Below are 23,317 nucleotides of genomic sequence, written 5' to 3'. Positions count from 1 at the left end.
GGAAAGGTTAAACAGGAGAAGCAGATGAGTTTGCTCAACTAGTCAAAATATTTAATTCATCTGTTTGAAACAAAATAGCTTGGATTCTAAACCCCCTGATTGTCTGTCTTCTTGGGCAGAAAAAGGGCAAGAATAATTTCCATGTATTTGCACCATCAGTGAGTTCACAGTAAAGGAAATAAAACTCTACGCTTTATTAGAGGAAAATCTAACAGAGCACAAATCGCACTTCCTACACAGGGGCTGCTCCAGCGGGGCTCTGAGAGGTGGGGTGGGCTTTGCCTGAGGCCGAAGTCCAGGCACAGCAGCTCCCAGCAGAGCAGTTCTTCTGCCCTTTGCCCCTCCTTGGGCAGCGGTGTCCTTCTTTGAGTCTCTGGACTTCCCTGATTCCTCCTTCCCACCCCCACACCCCCTCGTTCTAACCCTCGTTTGCTCCCTGTATCATCTTTGCCTGCTTCTGTGGCCTCCACTCAATTTCCTAGGGCGATGCCAGGCCCCCACCCTCCGCAGAGTCTGGACACCCCAGTAGCCTGACACTCCTCAAGTTCTCCTTAAACCTCTGGGGGGTGGTCTCCCCGGCACTGCATTCAGCTCAGACCGTGGAGGGCGCTGGGGGCCTGCAAACATGACCCTCCCTGAGCTTCCAGCTGTATCTGCACAGCTGCGGGATCCACGGGAGCCACAGCACCTGCCTTCCTCCGGGTCCCTGCCTGCCATCCCATCCTCTAGGCCTGTAACCGCCTCCCGGGAAAGCCCCCCACCCTCGGGCCTGTCTCCAGTGCCTGGTCCCCCTGCCTCCGCAGACTCTTCCATCACAGTGACCCTTCCCTTCCCCCGGGGTGGACGGCGAGCGCCCTGACGGCAGGGACCACACTTCTTACTGTATTCCCAACGGGCTAGCACAGCGCCTGGCTTACTGGAGATGCTCCGTCTCTGCTGAACCATGCAGAGAGCCATGTGCATGTTTTTTTATAGAAAACAAGTGTGAAGGCAGGTGAAGTCATTCTTGGCTCAAGTCTATACAAAAAGAAGCAGGCCTCCGGTTCACTGAAAACACTGCTACTCACTCTCAGCCAGCAAGTGAGTCACCTCGGGGGTGGGATTCAAAACTGCGAGAGACATGAGGGTGAGTCACCCCAGCAGCCGGGCGGTCCTGTCCAGATTTTCATCTGAAAGGACGATGGAGCGGCCACAGGAACGAGCAGGTGAGCCCTGGAAGATGCCACAGCTGGACAGATGGCCCAGAGCTGGGTCTCTAAGTGTGGCAGGTGGCTCACTGGTATGTGTGGCAGAGGCCAGAGAGCAGGCTGATCAGACCCCACAGCTGCAGAAATTCAGACCTCGTAAGGAATATTCTCCACCGGGCTGAGTATTCAAGAGGGTGTGCGTGTGTGACATGAAAGTGTGAGATGCTTTCAGTGCTGTCTGTAGAGCACGTGTGTGCATGCTCAGTTGCTAAGTTGAATCTGACTCTTTGCAACCCCATGGACGGTAGTCCGCCAGGCTCCCCTGTCTGTGGGATTTCCCAGGCAAGAAAACTGGATCACTGGGAAAGACCCTGATGCTGGGAAAGACTGAAAGCAGAAGGCAAAGGGGGTGGGAGAGGATGAGATGGTTAGATAGCATCACTGACTCAATGGACATGAATTTGAGCAAACTTCTCCTTCCTCCTCCCAGGGATCTTCCTGATTCACAGACTGAACCTGTGTCTCCTGCATTGGAGGGCGGATTCTTCACCACTGAGCCACCCGGGAAGCCTGCCTGTGTAGCAGAAGGAAGGTGCTAACATGCATGTTAGATACAACGCAGAACTTAGCAGCACTTTCCTTGCTGTTGACCTTTTTATTTTGCAGAAAATTCTTTAAGACTGAACACATTCTAATTGATAAATAACTCAGAAACTATTTATGAGTCTACACTGAATTTTAAAGTGTTCAAACAGGAAAGAAGCCTATCCCATTTTTTAAAAAAGGGTGAGAAAGAATCAAGTCTTTTAAATCTTTTAAAGTCATCTGGATTCAGTTTAAAAAGATCTTTTAGCTGGGAGTTATGATGTTTGAAGATTAAGTTTTCTCACTAGCATAGAATTTGAAAAAGGAGCTTAGGAGCGGTTTGTTAAGATAGTCTTGGTTCTTTTATCTGACTGGGGCCACAATCTTCGCCAGAACATTCAATAATCTCATTTCTGAGCAGTGCTCCAGTTATGCCAGAGAAAAGAACAAAGAGATGATCAGCCTGTGAAAAGGCATGGCAGGAGGGAGGAAGGGAGATTAGAGGCAAGAGGAAATTAGAAAGGAAGGGAGCGTGCAGGGAGAAAAGAGGGAAAGACAGGAAGAAAGATGATTGCAGAAGAGCAAGACCCAGAGACACACGGGCTTCAGAGGTACCTGGTGTGTCAGGGATTATCAAAGGGGATACAGGCTCTGTCATCAACGGAAGTGCAAGGAGAAACAAGGTCATGTGGACATGGCTGTGTGGGGCACCCACATTTTCCAAAAAGCAACAGAGGACCCCAGAGTTACATAGTTTAGACAAACTGTGACCTGAAGAAAGTGCCATAGCAATTAAAAAAAAAAAAAGCCACTACTACTTAAGTTTCTAACCACCAGGCCTGTGATCAGATTCTTAGTCTGTTATGTCCTTTAATCCCAATGCCAACCTGGGGGATAGGTACTGGCAGACCCGCGTAACGGATCAGGTTCCTGAGGGCTGGGGGGTAAGCAGCTGGTCTAAGCTCTCACATCTGGTACTGGAGCCAAGGTCTGACCTCAGCAGACCCCTTCATTCACTCCTTTATCTACTGATTCATTCTCTTCCCAGATGTTCACTGCTGGGCACAGCCAAGCCCCTGGATGTCAGTTACTGGAAGGAGCTGGAGAAGAAGACAAACACCTTGCTCTCAGGACATTATCATCTAGCAAGCCCTGCCCTGAGGCACGTGGTCCAGGAAGGTGTGGTGGAGGAGACAGAAGGGCCACGGGGGTAGGACCACAGCTCTGCCACCTTGCTGGGCAGACAGAAAAGAAGTCACAGCACTGAGCCTCAGACTTCACGTTCATATGTGGGAACCCTCTCAGTTTAAGTGCTGGCCTACAGCAGAAAGCCAGTAAGAACCCCCTCTTTCCTTCCCCGTCAGGAGGAGAAGGTGAGGAGGTGAGGAGAAGACCATCACGAGGTTGTCTGAGAACCCCAGTGACAGACTCGAGGTCCGAGTCTTATCTCGGGTAACTGGCAGGCACTCCAGGTGGGGACCACAGACTCTGTTTAGGGTCCCAAAGGGTCTGTGCATGGCAGTTCTAGCAACAAGCTCAGCCCCTGCCAGGAGGGTTGCCATAAAATACAGGATGCACAGTTAAATTTGGATTTCAGATAAACAACAAATATTTTCAATGTGTAAGTCCCATACACTATTTGGGGCATACTTATACTAAACGTTTTTCATTATTTATCTGAAATTAACTCTGACTGAGCATCTTCTTTTTTTTCTTTCTAAATGTGGCAACTCTGAAACCAGGCAAATTTCTGCCTTGATCAGGAACAAACTGCTCCCACATGCTCCCTTTTCAGCCCCCGAGATGCTCCAACTCTTCTCTGTAATGGGGGTTATCTCTCTCACCCCCTGGTTCTCTACTTCGTCTCTTTTTTTCTCTGCATCTTTCATGCAACCCCTTTCACTCCGACCAAATCAATATATGAAGCCTCTGGAGTCCAGAATTCGACTCCATGGTCACAAAGGATGCTGCTGTGGGGTCTGTGTGCAGGTTCCTGCTACGCTCACCTCCTACCATGAGGATTGTGTTAACCCTGCCTCACTGGGAAGACACTTGGGAAGTTCCCCAGTAGCACGAATTATGTTTGCATCCACAATAATGGATGCTCTGACTAGGATCAGTTGCTGAGTAAACTGAAAGAGAACAGCGTTGAGTTCATCCAGTAAGCACCACAATCAAAAGCCAAGAGCTCGAAACCCTTTGTTTTAAATCCCACTAGGTGAAAAGGGCCTGAACGTGTAGGTCACGGTTTCCTCTGTCTGCTGCTGCTAAGTCACGTCAGTCGTGTCCGACTCCGTGCGACCCCATAGACGGCAGCCCACCAGGCTCCCCCGTCCCTGGGATTCTCCAGGCAAGAACACGAGTGGGTTGCCATTTCCCTCTCCAATGTGTGAACGTGAAAAGTGAAAGTGAAGTCGCTCAGTCATGTCCGACTCATAGCGACCCCATGGACTGCAGCCCACCTGAGGACACCTTTATACGTACTCGGGAGTTTCCACTTCCAGTTTCAGGGCTGAGTGTGAAACAGGTAACTAGTGGGAACTCGCCGTACAGCACAGGGAGCTCAGCTCGGTGTTTTGTGATGACCTAGGGGGTGGGGCGGGGGAGAGCAGAAACTAACACAACCGCGTGAAGTAATTATTCTCCAATTAAAAAAACAAAAAACGGAAGGTGGCAAACATCCAGTTAGCTTCAGGAGCATCCCTAGCAGTTTCCTGTCTACCATCCTACAGTGAGACAGGGAGCTTGGTACAGAGGGAAAAGCCATGCGCTGAGAAAGCTCTGCTATTAAAACACTGTCAGGTGAAACTAAACAATGCACTTAATAGTGAGTCCGTGCCCTGGGACAAGCTCGTTCCTCACTGTGGACTGTGAGAAGGGGAAGCTCTGACCAGTGCCTGTCTGGTGACCACACTCTGAGCAGCACAGGTGTAGTAGACCCCAGAATTTTATACGCTGCACCCGAAATAACACAAGCGGGGAGCTCTCCCCTTTCTGCCCATTTTGTGGACCAAAGATCCTCTTATTCCCCTGCAGTAAAGGCAAATATATATAATATATATACATTGCATTCTGACAGTCTAACTCAGTATCTATCCACACAACCGTGCCCCCAGTTTAGAAAGAAGAGGAAGGGGTGCTTACTCTTCTTGTCGCAAGTCGTTGACACTGCGGTCCAAGGAGATCATGTCACTGGCCACCATGTTAAATCCAAACTCTTTAATGCTGGCTTGAACTGCATGTTTGAACTCTGGTCCCAGAACCAATGGCTTGGCTTTCTCTCCAGGGCCACCAACCACTCCGGGAGGCTCAGGCTCTTTCGGCTCAAAGTTACCGAGGACCCCCGGGCGGAGCACAGGATCACGGTAGGTGAAAGTCTGGGGTTTAAACGTGAGATATTGCCTCTGCATGATGTCTTTCTGGTTCTCTCCTCCAGAGCGGCGCTCTTGTTCATTTCTGGCCTTGTTCCTTCTTCGAATAGACTCCAAGTCCACTTCTACGCCTTCCACATGAGGCCAGGGCACCACGGGTTTGAATCTGTCATCCCCGAGGGCTAGTCCATTGCCCCCTCTGTCAGGCACGGGGTTATTAACAGCTCTGTCTTCCTACACAAAAGGGAGGGGGGCATACAGTGAGTACATGAAGGCAACCACAGCAGAGTTCATGACACCAATGTCCACATTTTAAAAACAGCCCAGGCAATGATAAAATGGTATGAATCATGAAACTAAAGCAGGCCGTGAACCAGGACCCCCTCATTAGAGGAAACGATTCCTGGCGAGAAACGGCATACCAGCAATAGCATAATTCTTCATCTCTGTTGTTGTTTAGTCTCTCGGTCATGTCCAAATCTTTACTACCTCATGGACTGCAGCCCACCAGGCTCCTCTGTCCATGGGATTCTCCAGGCAAGAATACTGGAGTGGGTTGCATTTCCTTCTCCAGGGATCTTCCCAATCCAGGGATCGAACCAAGGTCTCCTGCATTGACAGGTGGATTCTTTACCACTCAGGCACCTAGGAAGCCCAATTCTTTGCCTTACCGTTCCAAAATAAAGGGGTGGACACATTTTTTACTTCTCCCCTCATAAACTCGACTCTCTATCAAAAAACCCTTACTAAAGCACATTGCTGGGCTTCCCTGGTGGCTCAGTGGTAAAGAATACGACTGTAATGCAGGAGACTCCGTTTTGACCCCTGGGTCGGAAAGATCCCCTAGAGAAGGGAATGGCAACCCGCTCCAGTATTCTGGCCTGGAGAATTCCATGGACAGAGGAGCCTGGCGGGTTACAGTCCACAGGGTCACAACAGTCAGATATGACCGAGCGACTAATTCAAAGCACATTGTTACAGGTTCTAGCAATGAGGTTCTAAGACCTTTGACCAAAGCAGGCACTCAACAGGTCCTGTTGTACGGTGTGGTTTTCCCAGTTGTCTGGTGGACGAGGAATATGACGTTCTGTCGGTCACATGGCCCCATGGTGGCGGTGGTGCTGGGTGTCAGACCGCCCAAGGCTGGCTTAGTGGCTCAAACGGCAGAGAACGGGGGCTGGGATATGATCTTCACGGCCTCCACTCAGTATTTCTGCTCTGGGAGAGGTTAGCTGAGTTCAGAACTATAAAACAAGCTCTGACGACCGTAACCAAGGCTAACAGAGCTCTTAAACCACACCCAGGACCTAGCTGGCCCCGTTCCAAAGGTGGCCTCAGGAAAACTGGATTCTGTGTGCATGAATATTCCAGAAGGTTGGCCTTCCTTTCTGTCCAGACGCTCCTCGTCAGCTGCACAGATCTTTCTGTCAGAAGCCCTGCATGCTTCTGTCCCTGGGGTCACATGTGCAGTTTCTGGTAAGTCAGCGCCATTCTCTGTACAGCCATGTTTCTCAACATTAGCCACACCTCAGTGGCTTTAAATACACTGACGTCAGAGTCCCACCCCTCAGATACCAAGATTTAATGGGTGGGAGCATTTGGAGTTTTAAGAATGCTCCAGGTGTTTTCAATATGCAGCAGGCTTGAGCTCCAGTGGCTTAAAGGCAGGGCTGCCGGCTGTAACCAGACAAGGAGGCTACAGGCTGTGTATGGCCAGTCTGGGGCAGGTGAGCTGGTCAGAACCAAAACTGCAGACCCAGCTAACTGATCTACCACCCTCCCTCCAATCCCCAGAGTCCTGAAGACAGTCATAAAAGAGTTCATACCATCTGACTGACATTTTTCTACAGTGTTAGAGCTATTTTGAAAAGTCAAGTTAAAGACTTTCAAGAGTGCAGAAGTAAGGCTGATAGGCAGGTTGCTGTCCAGCGGTGGTTTATTTAGAGACAAGGGTCTCTTTGGAAAGCCAGCTAATTCAAATGTGAATTTAATCAGTGTCAAAGTTTTGGTAAGGGCTAGCTGAGGACTGACTTGAGAGAGTTCAAAAATGAACTTAACGAGTCAATCCTAAAGGACATCAACCCTGAATATTCACTGGAAGGACTGATGCTGAAGCTGAAGCTCCAGTATTTTGGCCATTTGATGTGAGGAGCTGACTCAATGGAAAAGACTCTGATGCTGGGAAAGATTGAAGGCAGAAGGAGAAGGGGATGACAGAGGGTGAGACGGTTGGATGGCATCACTGACTCAATGGACGTGAGTTTCGGCAAACTCCAGGAGATAGTGAAGGACAGCGAAGCCTGGCGTGCTGCAGTCCATAGGGTCGCAGAGTCAGACATGACTTGGCAACTGAACAACAATCTCTTTGTTTAGGTAATTCTCTAAGCATGTGATACAACATTCATAGGATCCTTAACAGTATATCGTGAAAGGCAAGTCTTCCTGCCTTCCCTTTGGTACAGGCACTCACAGCCGGCATTATCTTGTGAACCTTCTAGGTATAAACACACATGGGCATGGATGACGAGAACTTTTTGCTGAACAAGGGACACAGGTTTTTACTGACCCATTAATTTTGAGAAGGAACCATAAGATGTTACAACCAGTTCAAAGGTGAATCCTTTGAATGACCTGGTGAAGAACAGACAAATATATAAACATCAAGAATACTGCAAAGAATTGACAAATAGATGCAAAACTGGTCAAACTGGTCCATACCCAGAGGGCAATAATCAACTGCATTCCACAGGACACGGTGTCCATTCTAATGGACAAGGCTCTTGATCAGTTTTCCATCATTTACAGGATTGTGAAACAGGCTGGAGTTCATGCAGGGATGAGACAACCTGCAAAGCTGAGTTGGAAAATGCACCCAGTAACCTTTTGGATCTACTTCAAAGTTTTCCCACAATTTTCATCCTATAACATGGAACTAAGTATAACACGCGGCACCTCGTCTGACCATCTAAGGGTGATACCTTTGTTCAGGTACACGTGGATAAGCCTTCTGCATCAGGCTTCCGACCACTGCACACCTGAGTCAAGCAGCAGGCACTTGTTGTCTAGTTGCTAAGTCAAATCCGAGCCCATGGAATGTAGCCCACCAGGCTCTTCTGTCCATGGGGTTTCCCAGGTAAGAATACTGGAGTGGGTTGCCATATCCTTCTCCAGGGGATCTTCCCTACCAAGGGATCAAACCCTCATCTCTTATATCTCCTGCACTGGCAGGCAGGTTCTTTACCACTAGCTCTACCATGGGAAGCCCATGGGAAGTGCTGCAATAAACAAATTAAAATAGAGAAGACCTTATAAAACTCTAAGATACCAGACTCAAATTGCTGATGTTGAACCAAGAACCCCACAAAAAGGAGGAAGGCTCAGTCTCTCCCTTCAGCTTTTCACATCAAGGCTCCAGTGAACTCGTAACTGGAGAGGAAAAGAGTGAGGGGAGGGAAATAGGTCCAGAAAAGTAGACTGAACCGGTCATCAGCCGTCCTAGGACAGCCCCTGTGGTGCCTAACATTCCACTGGAGGAAAGCTGCTTATGGGAAGAATGTGGAACACGACAGTGAGTGAAATCTAGGTGCCCAAGGCAGGAGACAGCTGTTGTAGTTTGGTGGACTGGTGCTTACTCATGAATATAAACATTTCTCAGGCTCACCCACCTCAGCAAGAGAATGTTTAATGGATTCAAACTTCATGCTCATCTTTCTTCAAAAGTTGTTTTGATCTTCCCTTTGTCTAACCTTTGACTTTTCTATTTTTGGGTCATGCCAAGTGACTTGTGGATCTTAGTTCCCTGACTAGGGATCAAACCTGGGCCCTTGGCAGTGAATGCAGAGTCCTAACTGCTGGACTGCCAGAGAAGTCCCCAACCTTTGACTCCTGGTGTTTCATGTAGATCTGTTAGGAGCCTGCCTGTTCGCCTCCTCGCTCTAGCATCTCTTCGTCTCCCCAGCAAGGTGACCAGGTTCATTTGATCTCTCCTCCCTCCGTGTCCTCAGCCTGCATCTTGCTTCTCATCTCTGGGTCCACAGTCAGAGGTTTCCTGAGCATTTCTACTGGGGTCACCCTGGCACCTAAACTTAAGACGCCCTGGAATGAACTTGCTGTGACTCCACGGCACATACCTGTTTCATTCACCATCTTCCCCACCTCAGGGCTGGGAACCCCCATCCACTCAACTGATCAAACGCAAGTCCTCCACTTCATCCCCAGCCATCTGTTCCGACATCTGAAAATCACTGACTCCTGCCAGTCCCACTGCCCGTGTGGCTCCAGAATCTGGCCATTTTCTCCACACCCTCACTGTGGTGGAATAAGATTCGTATTTTGCGGCAGGACAAGAAAAATTTAAACACAAAAGTTCTTCTCTGCCCTTTGTTCTCCTCCCTGCCCTCCACTGTGTATCGCGTATCTGCATTATGCATCAACCAGACTGCCCCCATCAGCAGAAATACCTGCTCAGTCCCAAAGAGCAGCATTCTCCTAGTATCAACAAGACAGCTCCTTCAAGATAACATTCCTGCTTGAACGTGTAAAGGTTCATGTTACCCACCACAATGATACTTTGATCTGGATTGCATAAACTGTCAGAAAGACCTCATTTGATGTCCAGCCCTCTGTCTAAAATACTTCATACCTGTGCCTTGACTTCTAACAGGTGGAACCGTTCTCAGATTCACTTTCTAGATTATTATCCTCAAATCTGGCTCCCATAAAATCTCCCATATCTTTCTTAGATCAACTAACTTTCTGTGGACACTGCAAAGGCCTAGGACAGGTCACACTCCCCTCTCAACAGGATTACTAGCGTAGGAAGAACAGTGACAACTGCAAACACTTTGTCCTTAAGGGCTTCACACATATTTATTGTTCTTGCTGTCCAGCCGCTCAGTTGTGTCCAACTCTTTGCGGCCCCATGAACTACAGCCTGCCAGGCTTCCCTGTCCTTCACTATCTCCTGGAGTTTGCTCAAACTCATGTCCATTGAGTCGGTGATGCCATAAAATCATCTCTTCTCTCACGGCTCAGACAGTAAAGAATTTGCTTGCAATGCAGGAGACCCAGGTTTGATCCCTTGGTCTGGAAGATCCCCTGGAGAAGGGAACGGCAACCCACTCCAGTATTCCTCCCTGGAGAATTCCAAGGACAGAGGAGCCTGGTGGGCAACAGTCCATGGGGTCACAAAGAGTCGGACATGACTGAGCACACGCACACACACTGTAGAGACAAAACAGCAACAGAGAAGTGACCTAATGTCGAATCGGTCCAGGGCAGGGTGAAGCGTGCATCCAGGCAGAGCCGTGCTCCTGATAGCTAGGTGTCAGCGCCTCCCGTTCCAATGCTGCGCTCACTGTCCTTCATCATTACTGCTCTGCAGCCAAGGCGGCAGTGGTGGTGGTGGCTAGGTCGCTCAGTTGTGTCCAACTCCTTTGTGACCCCCTGGACTGGAGCCCACCAGGCTTCTCTGTCCGTGGGATCCTGCAGGCAAGAATACTGGAGTGGGTTGCCATTTCCTCCTCCAGAGGATCTTCCTGACCCAGGGATCAAACCCACATCTCCTGCATATCCTGCATTGGCAGGCGGATTCTTTACCACTGAGCCACCAGGGAAACCCGTAGCCAAAGTGACTTCCCTGAAATTCAGGTATGAATAGGTCCCTTCTCCTGCTTGCAGGCTCCACGCTGGTCCTCTTCCCCAAGAGAGTGGATGCTCTTCCTGGGACATTTCCAGCTCCTGCTTGTACTCACCTCTTCACCTCACCCTCTGGAGCAGGAAGCACTCCAGGCTCTTGGACCACAGGGTCACTACAAAGAAGATGTCACTGTAGTGCCCAGAGCAGCCAGACAGGGTGGATGGGTAGGGCTGTGTTCCCGCAAAACCTCATGTACAAAGACAGGCAAATGGGAATGGATCTGCCCCTCCCCCTCCAACTCTGCACTAGACTGTAAGTTCCATGAAGGGGAGGGACCACATCCATGGGATGTGCCACTGCACCCCCAGTGCTTCTCCTGCCATGCGATCCTCAGTAAGTGTTTACAAATGGATGCCCGGATCCTACCATTTCTGCCTGGTTTATGAGAGGGAGCCTGAGATGGAAAGGATGAGAAAGGGGCATGTGGACCAGGAAAGAAAGGCTCCATCAGCGAGAACCTTCCTGGCAATACTCGAGGAATTCAGCAAGAGAAGAACTTGATATCCCCTGCACAGTGCTGTGCTCTTAGTAACGCTGTATAGTAGTCACTGGAAAAAAACTGGATTTGCTCACTTCTCAAATCCGAAGGCAAAACCAATATGAGAACTATCTGCCTGACTTCAAATCAATTAAGAAAAGTCATGTCAAATCTCCACATTCTGTGATTGAAAGGATGCAGTGAGACAGTGTAATAGTACTAAACTCCCTGGAGAGAGAGGATACAAACCCTCCTCCTAGATACTCAATGAGACTTGAGTTGGCTTTGCGGCTCGCTGGTGTTCACACACCTTCAGAAGCACCAGCTGATTCCCTTTACAGTCGAAATCAACAGGTCACTGTTGACCAGAAACGGAAGATGGAATCGGTGGATCATCTTCTAAGATCAGTATGTCCGTAAAGGTGGAAATGTACTGAAAAACAGAATCACTTATTCCCAGAGGGAAATAGGGGACTGTCAGGAATCAGGTCAGACTACTCACTTTACAGCTCACAATTTACAAAGCTCCCCATCACCCCCAAATCACCCTTATGGTATCTTCCTGAGACAGTCATGCCCTGGTAGAAATGATATGAACACAAAGGAATTTAGAGCCAGTGAAAGTAATGCAGGTGTGGCCCTGAAACGCCACAGAAGCCTCGAAAGCTAAGCTGGTAATGAAGAGCTCCTGCACACACCGGAGGTCCTGAGAAGACGGCTGTCCTCTGGGACGTGGCCGCCGCTGATGGCCGCCTGCGATTCGGTTGTCGTTCTGCTTGAGCCGCAGAGCTTAGGACTTAACAGGTCACACTAAATTCTATAGTTTAAAAGCCCTCTTGATTAAAAAAAAAAACACCTTTAATTAGAAAAATCACATCAGCATCCCTTCTCTAGCTGCACTTGATCACAAGCCAAGAAGCCCAAGAAGAAGAGGAAGAGATGGGGGGGCGGTGGGGAGGGGGCGGGGGAAAGTCAAGGAGTTCAGAAGACACAGGGTGTGCCCACGGGCTGGGTATCCCCAGCCTGCCTGAGGCAGGATGTGGGTGGGGGCGCAGTCTCTCTCTGGTACCTAGAGCTAGATTCTGACTGGCCCTTCCCCTGCTGACATCCTGTGCTGATAAAGACCACAACTCTGGCTCCTTGCAGACAGCTGAGAGCTGACTGCACTGCACTGGTCCATTTGGGGCATGGGAGGTGGAGGGTGAGGGGGGGTGGAGATGTCAAGTAATTTGCTCAATCAGGGTTTAAAATGGATACAGTCAAGATACAGAGACCTTGAAAAATGAAAAAGTCAAAGTATTGGTCAGGTCTGGTAGCCCTCCAGGCTCCAGTGTTCATGGGATTCTCCAGGCAAGAATACTGGAGTGGGTTGCCATTTCCTCCTCCAGGAGATCTTCCCAACCCAAGGATCAAACTGGGGTCTCCTGCATTGCAGGCAGACTCTTTACCGTCTGAGCCACTGGGAAAACCCAAATAGAGACTTCACCGGTCCCTGAATATGTAGGATGCATTTTCTTATGGAAAAGGACCCTATTCAAATACATTTTAAGACTAATGGCAATGTCTCCATTGGCAACAAAGGCAGAACTGGAAATGGAGGAGGGTGTGGCTCATCAGTGAGAAAAAGGATTACCTTCTGATAAAAATAACAAGCAAATAAAATTAAAAGTGGTTGGCAGTAATATTAGTAAGTCTGGGTAATAAAATCCATGTTTCCCCAGAAGCATATGGTATAATTTTAAACAAAATGTAGTTGAACCAAATTAATTGATCAAAATGGTTAAAACTGTGATAAAATTTACTTTTTAAAAACCATGTCGATGTACTGCATTTCTTTAAATGCATAAGGAAGGTAAACTGCAAATTCCTTAGTGACATAAACTTTCCATTTTCAACACAGAAATTAAAATTACAACTGGAAAAGGAGGTAATTTCACACAAGCTCCTTCTCTGTGGTCACACTATCACCTCTCGTGTTCGGTTCTGTCAGTGTGAAGTGAGTTTAGGCCAGAAGCTTTCTGAACTCCACCCCTCCTCTCAGGTCCCAGAATGTTTCTAACACGGCCCTTCTCGAGTTGCCTTAGGCTCTCTTCACAGGTTTCTCCCCAGACAAAGGTTCTCAGGGTGGTCATCTGTGTGTACACAGTAGGTACTCAATGTGCGTTTCTTCACGGACTGACTGAACAAATGGGGGATGTCTTGCTCCAGGTTGTGTCACCTATTGATTTGCTGGAATATAAATTGGCTTTGCATCCACTGGCTATGTCACTGCTGGATTTGGTTTAAGGTAGCATTTTTGAGTTAAACCAGTCAATCCTAAAAGAAATCAACCCTGAATATACATTGGAAGGACTGATGCCAAAGCTCAAGCTCCAAAAATACTTTGGCCACCTGATGAGAAGAGACGACTCATTGGAAAAGACCCTGATGCTCGGAAAGACTAAGGGCAAGAAGAGAAGGGGTGTGACAGAGGATGAGATAGATGGATGGCATCACTGACTCAATGGACATGAGTTTGAGCAAACTCCAGGAAATAGTGAAGGAAGGGAAGCCTGGCATGCTGCCGTACATGGGGTGGCACAGAATCAGACATGACTTAGCAACCAAACAAAAAATAACAACAAAAGTATTTTGAGAATCTGAGTGAGATAACTGAAAACATTACTTTCCCTATGAATCTAAACCTTAAATAATCCTTTTTTAGTTTTTCTTCTTCAGATTTGAATAAATCATGCCTGCAAGTGCAGTTTGTTACTTCATGGAAAATGAGTACTGTATTTAAACACGAGGAAGTAAATCTGCTGGGGTTAGTCTGAGCCTGTGGGCCAATTTATCTCACCAATGTTCTCCCGTTAAATTTGGTCCTTGTTTTAAAACAGAAATAAACTAGAGATTCTAAATCAGGTCAGAAAACTACCAGACAGTATTCAAGAAGGCATAAATGAAGAAACGGGCAAATAAAGGACCAAAATATAGGTTAATGTCTACAAATAAAAGCATAAAACATTGGTTATTGTTTTACAGAAAATTGTTATTTGTGAGACTGTTTAACGGCCTGCTGCTGCTGCTGCTGCTGAGTCACTTCAGTCGTGTCCGACTCTGTGCGACCCCATAGACGGAAGCCCACCAGGCTCCCCCGTCCCTGGGATTCTCCAGGCAAGAACACTGGAGTGGGTTGCCATTTCCTTCTCCAATGTGTGAAAGTGAAAAGTGAAAGCGAAGTCGCTCAGTCGTGTCCGACCCTGAGCGACCCCATGGACTGCAGCCTACCAGGCTGCTCCATCCATGGGATTTTCTAGGCAAGAGTACTGGAGTGGCTTGCCATTGCCTTCTCCGGTTTAATGGCCTAGATCAAAGTTAATTACCATATACTGCTAATCAAGAGGTCTATGAAACAGGGAATTTACACACCTTTATGAAATCCAAATAACTGTTTTTCATGCTCATTACCTGAGTCACATACACTTGTTACAGATTTAAAACAATATTTCTTGTTGTGAGTATTTAGTATTACATTTTAGCTGATGAGAACTGAATTTTAAGAATCAACTATAAGTACTAAACAGTACAAAATCATTTTGTAGTAGATTTCAAAAGGTGATGAAGCTATATTTGTCAAAGTTTATGCCATGATTTCAGTGGCAAGAATACAGACCTTAAGACAGGACTGTAAAAACAAGTCACACCAACGTCATTTAAAAGCCCCATCTCCCACAAGTAATAAAAGGCAGATTATAACATCTCTCAGAAATCATAAAAGGATACAGTTGGGCAGATTTTAACTCTCCATGTTTGGGAGATGAGCAGTTACTGAATCTTAAAAAGAAAGCTCTTAAGTGGTATTTTCATCCTAAAAACAGCATATAATAAATTACACAAAATATTTTAATAAAAGTGTCAACGTTTCACAATACAGGTCCCACCACATTATTCCCACAAAATGACCTATCTTAAAATAAGGAAAGGATTGGGGGAAGAGTGAGGAGAGAAAGACAAAGGCAAAGCAAGGGGAGAAAATGGTAAATTAAAACCCGTGAAGATTTTTAAACACATGAATAATGCATGTATGCATATATATTATGTATGCAGTGGAGAGTGGGAATATACATTTAAAAGCCAAATAGCCTAGTAGGATGAGAAGCAGGAAATTAACCCTGCTGAATAGACCCTTCAAAGGAACAGCCACAGCGTTTTGTCAGGAGGAGACAGAGGACCCACTGAGCTGAGCCAGCAGAGAAACTAGCATCTGCTCCTCCTCTGCCCTCCCACTGAGGACCCTTCTCTCAGCTGTGCCCATCAGCTCCACTTTCCTAGAAGCACTGAGATTCTCCACTCTCCTTTCCAGATCATCTTTATTTTTTGTATTTGTTTGGATGTGAACCATTTTTAAAGTCATTTATTGAATTTGTTACAAGGCACGTGGGTCGTAGCTCCCTGACCAGGGATCAAACCTGCACCCCCCTGCACTGGAAGTGCAGAATCTTAATCACTGGATGGCCAGGGAAGTCCCCAAATTATTTTTAATATATTTTAAAAGAGCAAGTCCTTCATCAGTCCCTAGGGACCACACTGTTACAACCTTTTTTCTTTTTTTAATCCAGAGACGCGCTTAATTAATCCTATCCTTTGGTTTTTGTCACTAATATAACAAAGAATTGATGCTTTCGAACGGTGGTGCTGGAGAAGATTCTTAACGGTCCTTTGGACAGCAAGAAGATCAAACCAGTCAATCCTAAAGAAAATCAACCCTGAGTATTTATTGGAAGGACTGATTTGGAAGCTCCAATATTGTGGTCACCTGCTGCAAAAAGCCGACTCACTGGAGAAGACCCTGATGCTGGAAAAGATTGAAGGCAGGAGGAGAAGGGGGTGACAGAGGATGAGATGGCTGGATGGCATCAATGACTCAATGGACATGAGTCTGAGCAAACTCCAGGAGACAGTGAAGGACAGGGAAGCCTGGTGTGCTGCAGTCCATGGGGTTGCAAACAGTTGGACACAACTGAGCAACTGAACGAAAACAACAACATAACAATCAACTTCATAACCTAACACCAATCAAACCAAACAGACAGTTTAATTCTTCATTCTCCTTCACATCTGGCGATCCCAGTGAAGACACCTAATGATTTCCAAATCTTGCCGAAAACTTTCTTGAAAAGTATGTCACCGCCAGGATCATCAATAATGCTTAGGATGTGAAGGAAAGCATTTTACTGAGGGAGAGCAGAAAGAAGTCAGACATAGCCTTTGTGCTCAAAGAGGCCGTTGGGAGTACCCTTTAGAAAGCTGAGCAAGCAATGCTTTTATCCTTCCAGGGAAGGAGTTCTGGAATGAACGGAGCACCCTCAAGGCAGGTGCTGCTGCTGTGCATTCCGAGATGTGTGAAGTGCGTCCTCACTGGGCCCTGAAGCCTGCCTCCACCACAGCTCATAAAACAGTACTGCCGTGTGGGGCTTCAAAGCACAGACGCTGTGATTGGTATAAGATAATCTCTTGCATATCTGAAAAAAGTAATATCACCTCAAGGAAGAAAATACCTCAACGTTCCCAGGGCAGATACACCATTTTAAAGTGTGGGACAACATTTACTACCATGTCATGACAAGAAATCCACTGTAGGAGGTGGTGACAAGGAAACCTATGCACGTGAGAAAGAAAAATACAGAGTAGATTGGGGTTATTCACTAATAAATGTTCTGACACTTTACTTTTGAATGGCAGCAGGCCTGCTCTCAAGAGGGCGTGCTTCTCCAGGGATCTGGTGGCTCTATCGTGAGTGTTATTTGGCCTTCAGGTCAGTATTTATATGCATCATTAAAAGGTGAAATAACCGTCCTTCTGGTTACCCAAATATTTGTTATAGGTCTGCTTCCTGCTAGACACTCTCCGAGGTACTAGCAGGTGGCCCGGGCTTCTTCGCAGAGGAATGGAGGCTGGATCTGTGTTTGCAGACACTGAGGCACAGGGATGGGCGGGGGTGGTTGGGCGATACAAAGCAGGGGTGAGAGGTGGGGCTTGGCAGCCATTCTAGACTAAGGCAAAGGCACAAAAGCATTGAAAAGAACAGGGAATACTCAGGGAACTACAGATGGTTTGGTGTGACGAGTGGAGGGGACACATGGGGAGGAGGCAGGAGCTGCGATGCCAGTGTGTGTGCGTGCTCAATCGTGTCCGACTCTTTGTGACCCCATGGACTGTAGCACACCGGGATCCTCTGTCCAGGCAAAAGTATTGGAGTGGGTTGCCATTCCCTTCTCCAGGGGATCCTCCTGACCCAGGGATCGAAACTGGGTCTCCCGCGCTACAGGCGGTTTCCTGCATTGCAGGCCGACTCTTTACCAACTGAGCCAGCACTCAACAAGGCTAAAAACTAGGTGTGTTATTAAATGAACGAGAACCTGAGGCCCGAGGGGCGGCTTCGCTCTGTGGCAGGACTCACTCACAGTTCCGAGACACATGAGGACACCAGCTGGGGCCAGGAGCCTGGGCCTGGGGGTGTCGGGACTCCTCGGGTTTATCTTCTCCGCAACCACAGATGGAAAGAGCCCACTGTTTTATCACCTGGTGCTGGAGGTGTCCTGTGGTCCTCATGTTCTGAAACGTCTGACTGACGGATTGTTGAGCCCCCACTCTGCTGGCTGCAGGGACACAGTGGTGCACACGCACCCCTGCTCCCAGGGAGCCCTCCATCCAGTGGGAGACATGCAATGAAGTCATCACACAAACGGGGTGCCCTGGGAGGTCTGGCCTGGGGGGTCATGTACTGCCAAGTCCCCCAGAGGCTCCCTATGGTGCCAGCGCAGAGAGGGGGCAGAGAGGATGGCTGTCTGTGTGGAGACAGCAGGTACTCAGTGCATCTTTCTAGAACACCTCATAAACGATTGGAGCGATCATTCCATTTCACGAAACGTCCTGGCTCTGTGGGAAGCAGAACCATAGCTGCTGAAGAGAAATGGGAAGCAGCTCTCCATAAGCAGAGGGAAGCCAGTCCACCAGAGATGCCAAATGTCACTGCTCTGACACATCCCAACCAACCTCAGCCGGTCAAACATGACTGCAACCAGATCTGATAGCGCTTCATGGCCAGTGGTAAAATTCTGGTCATAATAAGCATGGTACTTGGGACAGTCAGTCTCACTAAATGCTTCAGTTTTATTTTGCTGTTAATCATTCAGGTTTTTTTTTTCTTATTAAAAACATTCCCGAGGACTTCCCTGGTGACTCGGTGGTAAAGAATTCACCTGCCAATACAGGAGATCCCAGGTGCTGCAGAGAAACGAAGCCCGTGCAGCACAGCTGCTGAGCTTGTGCTCTAGAGCCTGGGAAGGGCAACTACTGAAGCCCCCTGCACCCTAGAGCCCTTGTTCCACAACAAGAGAAGCCACCTCAATGAGAAGCTTGTGCACCTCAGAGAAAAACCCGAGCAGCTATGAAGGGACAGTACAGCCAGAAATAAACAGATAAAATTATAAAACAAAACAAACATTTCCTTCTTGTACTTGGTACTTCAAAGGTAAGCAAGACATTTATCCTGGTATCTACAGATAGAGGGAAAAAAGGCACAGGGGAGGCACAGGCCAAGGTGTCAGAGTGCGCCCCAAGTCTGCAAAGTCAGCACAGCCTTCAGAGGCTTAAAAGGGAAAAAGGAATTGAAAAAAAAAAAGACCACAGTGGTAAACCAATCTGTCACCTGACGTGTTTTACCGAATGTTGACTTCCAAGGTGATGACCACAAAGGTGATGACAGGGAGAGGAGGAGGTAGAACCCTGGTGACATAACAAGCACCTGTCTCCAGTCATCCTTGTCATCAGCCTTGGAGCTGGGTATCAGGGCGGTCCCACTCTGCAGATGAGAAAACCAAGGCACAGGGTCTGAGGGACTTGCTGAAAGCCACATACTCTGGGGGTGGCAGAGGCGAGACACAGACCCAGGGCCTCTGATGCCAGAGCCCACATCCTGAACCACTTTATTCTCTCCTGGGACGGAGGCACCCATGAGCCTTTCATACCTTGTAACTATACAAATTGATAAATATCATTAAGATTTCTGAAGTACGAAAGCTAAAATACAGTCCTTAGAATCACTGTTAATTTCAATAAAAAACTTACTTTCAAACCAATACTATCAGCTAGAATTAGTAATAAATAGTTCAGAAAGGGCTGCTTGCATATACAGAATATTCTAGATTACCTACATTTCATATAAATAATCTTCTAGAAATACTAAATCCAATTAGCATTTCAAGAATTAATGGTAACTTGCTACGAGGCCCACTAGCCTAGGTGACTATCAGGATGTAAGAAAACGGACTGTATCTCATTTCATGTGACTTTATTTCTGCAGAAAGAAAAAGTGAAAGTGAAAGTCACTTAGTCGTGACTGACTCTTTGTGACCTCATGCACTGTAGTCCACAGAATTCTCCAAGCCAGAATACTGAAGTGGGTAGCCTTTCCCTTATTACAGCGGATCTTCCCAACCCAGAAATCAAACCGGGGTCTCCTGCGTTGCACATGGATTCTTACCAGCTGAGCCACAAGGGAAGCCCAAGAATACTGGAGTGGGTAGCCTATCCCTTCTCCAGGAGATCTTCCCAACCCAGGAATTGAACCAGGGTCTCCTGCATTGCAGGCAGATTCTTTACCAACTGAGCTATCATGGAAGCACTATTTCTGCAGAGAAAGATAGAAATTAGTTTCAGCTGGTCACTCAGGCACACAGGACTGGGCTGCTATGCCTCCTATTCTGATTTCACAGAAACAGAGAATGGTTTCAAAAACCTTCTATTTGTCGGACAAATATGAAGTAAATGCAATAAGGTTTTCAAATTGACACTGAGGAAGTTACAGCATTCAGCTTCTAGTTCCATCTAAACTGTTGGTCTTCTGCCCCTACCTGGGAGCATTCAAATGTTTCTTTCAGTGTCATTTTATGTATAAGTTTATGAGTATATACCTTCTGCTCTGGAGAAGGAAACAGCAACCCACTCCACTATTCTTGCCTGGAAAATTCCATGGACAGGGGAGCCTGGTGGGCTACGGTCTGTAGGATTGCAAAGAGTCGGACACGACTGAGCACACAGCACACAGCACAAGACACCTTATTCCTGTTTTCCTGAAAGGCAGGCTTGGTTTCAGTCACATGGAGGTCCCACCAAGATCCTATTTTCAACAAATTTCCTGCATATCTACTTTGGTTGATGCATGTTGCTATGCTTCTAGAAAGCTGGTCAGTGGTGAGCTCGAGAAACATAAAAATCTCTTTTTCTAAACACACATCAGTCGTTCCTAACATTTTTAGGGTCACAAAGATTTCACACCCTCTTCATGGGGAGGGGAGTACAAACAGTGTAACTTAATAGAGTTCTTTGTAGAACCATCTAACCTGTATGTACCAACATCCTTAATAACCTTCCTTCTGAATACAAAATTTCAGAAGTAGGAATGCATTCAAGGGGGATAATCCTAATCACAGGGAAGGAAGATATTATGCATGAAGGTTCAATGCAACATATACCATACTAGAAACAAACAGAACGTCCATAATGAAGACTAGTCAAGAAAATTATGCTGCTCTTATGCAACTGAATAATACTTAACCATGAAACTATTAAAGAAAAACAATTCTTGCAGAATATCCTTATGATATAACGTTAGTGTTTTAAAAGTAGGAGACATACATTAATTATGCATACTGCTTGCTCCATATGATCTCAAATACGAAAAGAAAAACACAGAAATGACTAGAAGGAAAGTTATAAGTAGAATTTGTCTCTTTGGTGAGATTGTAGATGATATTTTCCTTATGTCCTGGTTTTCCTTGGTTTCTATATTGAACATACGTTTGTATAAAGTTTTTAGGAATTGTTCAGCTTCCTTTTAAACTTGTTTTAATAATTATTTATTAATAAAACTTACTCACTAGAAAACAGTTCATATAATAACTTGAGATTTTTTCTTTTGGATAAGGAGCCTGAACATCACAGTAAGCTATAAAGTTTGTTGATAGCCAAAGAGGTTGCTGTACGTGATTTAGGAATAAAACAGACAGAGAATACCCAACAAGCACAGCTTAGAGGAGACTCAGAGAAATAGTGTGCATAACCAGAGGTTCATACACAGGACACAGCTAGGAACATTCTTCATTCGCAGACACAACCAAACTTTAGGTAGCATTAACACAAAAACAAAACCCAGCTTCAGCAAATTCTTAAAACAAGCACAAAAGCCAGAATGCGAATTCTATTATTAATCACTCCATCATCTATCACTTAAAAGCAAAGGATGTCATGAGAATTATATCTTCTAGAATAAGACAGTCATGAGGTAACGGGCCACATCGCACACTGCATAGCACTTAATGTGAAGCTGTTTCTCTTTAAAAAAGAACAAATAAGTACTTTACTTCACCCTGTTCTCTACTGATCTCCCCTATTCCATCATTCTAAGATACTTCTTTAAAGGGAGTTAAAGATATAAATTTTAAAAATTAAAGAAGTTAAAAGTCTTTATCTTGTTTTCTCTCCAAAGCCGTAGACACACACAGTAAATTAGACACAAGAAATTAAAGGTGATTAATGATAAAATGGATTTTACCATTAATTTTGATGTCGTTTTTTATTATATTGTCTTTTAACCATACATTAAAGTATATGCTGCTGCTGCTAAGTCGCTTCAGTCGTGTCCGACTCTGTGTGACCCCATAGACGGCAGCCCACCAGGCTCCCCTGTTCCTGGGATTCTCCAGGCAAGAACACTGGAGTGGGTTGCCACTGCCTTCTCCAATGCATGAAAGTGAAAAGTGAAAGTGAAGTCGCTCAGTCGTGTCCGACTCTTAGCGACCCCATGGACTGCAGTCTGCATACACATAATTTTAAGACATTTCATTTCTAGTTTAGAGAATATGAAAAAGTAAACAAATTATGTTGGTGGGTGTCAAAATTTGGAGTACTGAGAAATGATTTTTTCTTTTTTAACTTTTAAATCTTGTATTGAGGTATAGCCAATTAACAACGTGGTGACAGTTTCAGGTGAACAGCAAAGGGACTCAGTCACACATAGACACATACCCATTCTCCCCCAAACTCCCCTCCCATCCAGGCTGCCACACAGCAATGAGCAGAGTTCCCTGTGCTCTGCAGGAGGTCCTTGGTGGTGATCCATTTTAAATGTAGCAGTGTGTACAGGCAACCATAAGGTCATTCTCTAAATCTGAGTCCCTTTCTGTTTTGTAAGTAAGTTCCTTTGTATCAAGAAATGATACTGTATGCATGTATGCATCTCAAGATCCTCCAACAGAAATGAAGATAGATATAGCCCCAAAAGCAAGAAGGTAACGGATAGTACACTTTCAAGCTACAGCCTGGACTAATTCAGAGGAAACCATCAGGACTGTCTGCTGCTGACAGCACTGACTCCCCCACACAAGGGAGAGGAAGGCCAGGGGGTCAGGGATACCCTACTTCAGCCCTGCACCTCCAGGTCCAAACAAACTGCTGGCAGAAAGTCTCTGAACCAGGTAAGGAGCACGCAGCCCTCTGCTCCAGCTTCACGCAGAGGATGGACTGCTGGGACAGACAGGCATGATCAGAGAGAGTCACTTCCTTCTTCAGGAGACGCAGGATGAAAGACAGAGCTGCGAGAAAGGTCTGGAACTCCGGGGTCCCCTAAGGCAGCATAAAGGCTGTTTCCTGCACTGACTTCTTTGGGAAACTCTCACGTGTGGTTAAAAAGGGAGTAAAATTCCGAGGACTGGATTAGAGATTCTAAACATCTGATGTTTACAAACAACAGTAAAAGGTTTGTTGTTGCTTAGCCAGCTAACTCAAGTTTGATTCTTTGCAACCCCATGGACTGTAGCCCATCAGGCTCCTCTGTCCATGGGATTCTCCAGGCACGAATACTGGAGTGGGTTGCCATTTCCTTCTCCAGGGAATCTTCCCAAACCAGGGATCCTGCACTGGCGGGTGGATTCTTTACCAGTGAACCACCAGGGAA

General features: G+C 46.6%; 1 protein-coding gene across 4 annotated transcripts in view; it reads right to left on the bottom strand.

Moving 5' to 3' along the window:
• The window catches only part of GALNT7 (polypeptide N-acetylgalactosaminyltransferase 7), a 140,958-nt gene that overhangs the window by 63,331 nt on the left and 54,310 nt on the right, over nt 1-23,317 (bottom strand). For all 4 annotated transcript variants that reach the window (XM_088837813.1, XM_055428020.2, XM_055428019.2 and 1 more), the window contains exon 2: nt 4,917-5,377. In XM_088837813.1, coding sequence (XP_088693939.1) covers nt 4,917-5,377 — 461 coding nt within the window. The remainder of the gene's footprint in view (nt 1-4,916; nt 5,378-23,317) is intronic.

The sequence above is a fragment of the Moschus berezovskii genome, chromosome 7 (genome assembly GCF_049115385.1).
Source record: "Moschus berezovskii isolate FMDL1 chromosome 7, NW_MosBer_1.0, whole genome shotgun sequence".
NCBI classification, from domain to species: domain Eukaryota; kingdom Metazoa; phylum Chordata; class Mammalia; order Artiodactyla; family Moschidae; genus Moschus; species Moschus berezovskii.
Note: the sequence above shows the minus strand (reverse complement) of the source record. Positions and strands in the feature narration are given on the sequence as shown.